General features: G+C 34.0%; 1 protein-coding gene across 1 annotated transcript in view; it reads right to left on the bottom strand.

Annotated features, from left to right (window-relative positions):
• Positions 1 to 3397: 3397 nt before the first annotated feature.
• LOC148513874 (olfactory receptor 10A7-like) overlaps positions 3398 to 6000 on the bottom strand; it is a 28175-nt gene continuing 25572 nt past the window's right edge. Inside the window, exon 2 of the mRNA XM_088481295.1 lies at positions 3398 to 4357. Coding sequence (XP_088337421.1) covers positions 3398 to 4357 — 960 coding nt within the window. The remainder of the gene's footprint in view (positions 4358 to 6000) is intronic.

Genomic DNA, 6000 nt, shown 5'->3' with positions numbered 1-6000 from the left:
ACAAGACTGTGAGTGCTGCCTCAATTTCTGTGATATACAGTATATATATATATATATATATATGAACAGAAGGGTGGCACTCAATAGGCTTTTAATAGATAAAACAGTCCTTTACTGAGTCATTAATTTTGGACCGTTTTATATATTAAAAACCTATTGAGTGCCCCACCTCTGTCCATCTATGGTGAGTGAGTTTACACTCTGGGAAGGCACCATAGTGAGTATTTGATTATCCACCTCTGGAGTGCAAGGTTTACATGTTGTTTTATATATATATATATATATATATATATACATACACATTTTTTTCTTATGTCAACACATTTTCAGTAATAGGTATTATTTGGTTGCATATAGAATTATGTATTAATACATAAGTGTTCACCTGTATCTTAAAATGTGTTTTGTACTTTATTACCAGTCACAGCAGTGTAGAACATTCAAATGTACTGTGCAGTATTTGTACATTAGGTTGTTCATGATATTTCCTTTAGAATTTTGTATATTAACATTAGTGGCAGCTCAAGAGATGGGGCTGCAGCGCAGTCCAAGATTCAAATAGGGGATCCACACCAACTGCCTTTTCAAAAGCTGCCATACATCAATAGGCCTGGACTCACTGGATGTTGGTGTAGCTTCCCTATTTGAATCTTGGACTGTGCTGCAGCCCCACTGCGGGAGCCTCCACTGATTAACATCCATATATGTTATACTGTATATGCCATTATATCACATAAAAAAATAAACATATTGGAATTGTGGTTGTGAAGTGCACCTCTCTGACTATATTCTACATTGGAGCACAGCAGTGATTCCTTTATAATATATATACAGTATATATATACATATATATATATATATATATATATATATTTAATCATCTGTTCAGCAGATAAAGGAGGAGCCATAGTCCTTCTAGATCTAGTGGACTATAGAAAGGATGCTGAGAAACAACTATCTGATCAGGACATCTATATTCAATTACAAAATGACCCGACACCATTTAGAAAAAATAAATTACTAACATTCTTCAACAGGCAGTGGATCTACAATTAATATCAGCTAAAATGAAGGAATCATTAATACCTAGCTTCCCCATTATGCTATTGTTTTATACAATTCCAAAGATTCATAAGGGGATGGATTTCCCGCCGGAATGCCCTATAGTATCAACACGGGGCTCCTTGTTACAACCTTTAATACAAAAAGAACTGTATTTTTTGTTGGACACAACCATGCTGTTAAATAAGCTTAAATCATTAACCAATATTCCTAATAATTGTTGGCTTATAGGTATTCATGTAATGAGTCTTTATACTTTGATGCCTCAGGATTTTGGGCTTGCAGGTGTTAAAAAGTTTTTGGTGAGAAAAGCAATTTTCAATGAGGCATTGATTGATTGCATTTTAAGGCAACTTGAGCTCTTATAAACTAGTAGTTTATTCCTGTATGACAAAACTTTTTTTTGCAGCTTAAGGTCTGCCCTATGGCAGCACCGGTATATGCAAACATAGTGATGTTTGAAGTGGAAAATTATTTTTTTTTCCAACACTAAATATCTCCTCACAAATGATTTCATATTCACATTTTACTGATTATCTTTTTTTTGTTTTGGTGTGGTGAGGTGACAGAGATCCATCAGCTTATGGAAACCCATAATAAAATTACATCACCCATCAAATTTACTTACAATATGAACACTGTAGAAATGAATTTCTTGGATGTGAAAATATTGGTAAGGGACAACGTTATTAGTACCACACTTTTCTCAAAGCACTCAGCTAGAAATATGTTATTACAGGCGTAATGTTGTCACCCTAATAAGCTCTTTCAAGTATTGCCCTACTCACAAATGATTAGGGTAAGCCGTATTAACAGTGACTATAATGTGGCCATTAGTCAGATTAACAAACTGATAGAACATTTCTGTGCCAGGGGATATTCACTTAAATCTTTACAACAAACTAAATTAAAAGTTTTGGCCCTGAATCGAGAGCAGTTACTCACCAGGAGAGATAGATGCTTATCTCCTGAAGTTAAATTTCCCTGGGTCAATAGGTTTAATACATCTTCTCCCACAATTAATCTAATTTCCAAGATTCATTGGCCCCTGACTGAGTCAGATAATGCTCTCCATCTTACAGGTAATTAACTCATACCCTGTTACTCTAGTGGATGGAATTTGCATGATTTTTTAGTCAAGACTGACTTTCAAAGATGGGTAAAAGGCTGCAAACTTTCTTTAATAAGAAACTAGGATGTATCAAATGCTCAGGCGCAACCTGTCAGTTTCTGATTGGGGGTGATTTCTTTACTAATCCTCATAGTGCTAAAAAACTTACAAATTGACATCAGATAAATTGTAATTCCTGCTTCATGATTTATCAAATTATCTGTTCATGTTGACTCTCAATTCATTGGTAAAACTGAAAGAAAATTTAAGGAGCGAATGGCAGCCCATTGCTCAGCCATTCGCTGTGCCCTGATGAGAGGCACCAGAAAACAGCCAGTGGCATGGCATTTCGCTGAGTTTAACCATCCTCTAGCCAGTATCAGATACAGGATGATAGACCACATCCCCAATTTGCTTAGAGGTGGGAATTGTGCTACCAAACTATTACAATGTGAAGCACGATGGATTGCCCGACTCAATGTCATTTTACAAGGAGGGCTTAATGAAAGTCTTTCATATACTAATTTGGTTAAGGTTACATAAAAACTATATATACAGTTTTCAGTGGGCCTCTTTAGCTTAATTGGGATCATCCGTGATCTAAATACTCTTCCCCTTAGTAACTCCTGTATTTGTATATTGTTGAATACACTAATTGAGAGTTTACCTACTGTTCAAAAAATTATTATTGAATTTTGCTGCTGTTGACTATGCTGTGCATCAAATAGTTATGTGTACTGATATAATGTTTCAGTATGATTTATTGCAATTTATTTCCCTAATGTATGCCAGCCCTGGTAGATTCTCTGTTGATGTTCTGTTTGTTTTTATGTACATTGTAGTCATGGTGATGGTGACACATCTGAGGGCGATGAAAACATGCAGTTAGCATGATGACATCACTCTAATGAGCCACCGGGCAGGTGAGTGGTCCCAGCCCCAGACTTTGGCTTCACTTATGGTGTTTTTTCTGTACAAAAGGTATGTACATTTTTGTATTTATTTATCTTGATAAAAGTTATATCATGAACTGAAATGATGACCTAAAATGCTGTTAGTTGTCTCTTTATTTAATATGCTTATAGTACAACACCTTTGAAATCTCTCAATATATATATATATATATATATATATACATATATATATATATATATATATATGCACACAAGCTTTTGTTCATGCTATACATCTTTGAAACAAAAACAAAAATAACGCAATAAATAATTAGGTATTTTTTATTGTAGGCTTTGTTGAATAATAACTATTGTAAGTAAACAACATTTTTATCAAGGCTTCCTTGATGTCATTATTCTTCAAACTGTATATGAAAGGGTTAGAAAATGGAATAAACACAGTGTATAGCATAGAAAGTATTTTACTAATTATCAGTAATCGCCCTTTGTTTGGAATCATGTATGTAGCTATTAGGGTTCCATAAAATAGGCACACAACAGTCAGATGAGAGCTGCATGTAGAAAAGGATTTCCATCTCCCGGTTAATGTAGAAATTTTAGATATGATCAGGACAATGTAAGTGTATGAAAGGATGATTAAAATGAGTGGGCAGACTACATCAAAAAAACCAATCAAGAGACATGTCATTAGGACTAGAGAAATACCTGAGCAAGAAAGTTCTAATATAGGATTAAAATCACAGAAGAAATGGTCGATAATATTTGGTCCACAGAATTGCAGCTCACTCATCATGATTGTTAGGACTAATGGTAAAGAAAAACTAAAAAGCCAAGATACAATAATTAGTTTAAGGCAAAATATATTGTTCATTATATAGGAATAATGTAATGGATCACAAATGGCCAAATATCTATCATATGACATCACCATCAGAAGAAGACATTCTCCTGCTTCTGATGAACCAAAGAAATAGAATTGGGTGATGCATCCAGTAAGAGATATGGTGGCCCCATCATCCAGCACAACATGAAGCATGTTGGGGACAATATCTGTGGTCAGCATGATGTCACACATGGAGAGTTGTGTGAGGAAGAAGTACATGGGAGAGTGGAGGTTCTTGCTGAAGGAAACTAGTGTGATAATGAGGACATTTCCAACTAGTGTCACACAGTAAATCACAAAGAGCAGAATGAATAACAAAACTTTGAAATCGTTCTTACTCCAGAATCCCAATAATATAATTGTGGAGAAATTAGTCTGTGGTGCTATCTGGACATGAAAAAGATACAGAGTTACAGTAGAAATTCTTCAATATATTGGAATCTTGGCACATACTGTATGTTTTATACTGGAAAAATATATTTAGTAAAACCCAATTATTTGAATTCCTACATTATCTAACAGAATTATAAGATTATAGAAGTATAAAATAAATAATGTAAGCAATGCACTTTTCATTAGTATGTTGGTTATTTACAAAAATTATAAATACAATGGGGAACTTAAATAATAGTAGAATGGTCCAAAGAAGTAACAAACAGAATTCAGGAGTCCTCCAAAGGGTATTAATAGTTGTAACAATATTTAGTATCAAGTAACCATAAAACTAGATTTGGCTCAAACATAATCATTTTCCCTTCACAATGGCTTTTACAGAGGATGGGGAAAGATCAACTTTAAGCTCTGGTTTTAATTGACTTTGAATAATCACAACCTAATATTATGGAAGGGGCTCAAGTAATTATACATTTTCCTCACCAGTACTTGGAATAGATGTAAGGGTTACACAATAATATACACAATAATATAGCTGATAATACTGGTTATCAAATGCCTCTCTGGTGCATCCATCCAAGTTTCAAAGAAGACAGAGGTTCACTACAGATCAGCTTGTGAAACCCCTATAATCTATTTTTATAGATTTGATGGACATAGACATAATCCCTTTAGTTACAGTAATACACAATTAAATAAGTGCAAAATAACCTCTGAATGTGATTATTTTAGGAAAAATAGTAGGCAAAGGCAAGTCTCTACATTACAATACTAATATAATGATTAGCAAAGAATATTTGTAGTTTAATTTTACTTAATTTGTACTTTTATTTTTTTATCTTACAGCTCAAAGGCCTACAATGCACCTTTAATGTCTACACTCATATTCTTGAAACATTATTATATCACCAAAAATATCCATGTACAGATCACCCATCCATCTATTAAGTAGAATTTATAAGTATGCAAATATACACCCGACACCTCCCTTAACCCTTTATAATATTAAAAAGTTAATTCAAAGAGGTCTGGTGGGTGGCCTCATCTCCCCTAGCTCCCCCGCTGCCCTCCAAATTGTTTGCCATCTGCTATATCAGCGCCACAGTAAACATGGTCTTTCCAGAGAACTTAATTAATCAAAACCTAATATTATGGACGGGGTTATGGTAGGTGTAAATCCTGCTCTCCAGTACTTGGAATAGATGTAACAGTGACACAATAATATATCTGATACTTCTGGATATCTAAAACCTCTGCGGTGTCTCCATCTAAGTTTGATAAAAGAGGGAGATCCACAAGGGATTGGCTTGAAAATCCTTATGATCTATTACCATCAATTTGATGGACCTACAGCTAATACCTTTAGGTACAGTAATACACAATGAGAAGAGCAGAAAGTAAACTTTCAAGGTGATTTTTCTTTAGGGAAGATAGTAGTCAAAGGAACGTCTTTACATTACAATACTGTAATGATTAGAAAATTATATTTGTGCTTTAATATTATTTAATTTGTACTTTTGTTTGTTTTATCAATTCAAATGCCTACAATAACTCTGCATCTTTATTTTCCACACTCACATTATTTAAACTTTATTATATCACCAAAATATACATGCACAAAATCCCCATCCATCTAT

The sequence above is a fragment of the Taudactylus pleione genome, unplaced genomic scaffold (genome assembly GCF_031769625.1).
Source record: "Taudactylus pleione unplaced genomic scaffold, aTauple2 ptg000268l, whole genome shotgun sequence".
NCBI classification, from domain to species: domain Eukaryota; kingdom Metazoa; phylum Chordata; class Amphibia; order Anura; family Myobatrachidae; genus Taudactylus; species Taudactylus pleione.
This window is presented reverse-complemented; position numbering and strand designations above follow the sequence as displayed.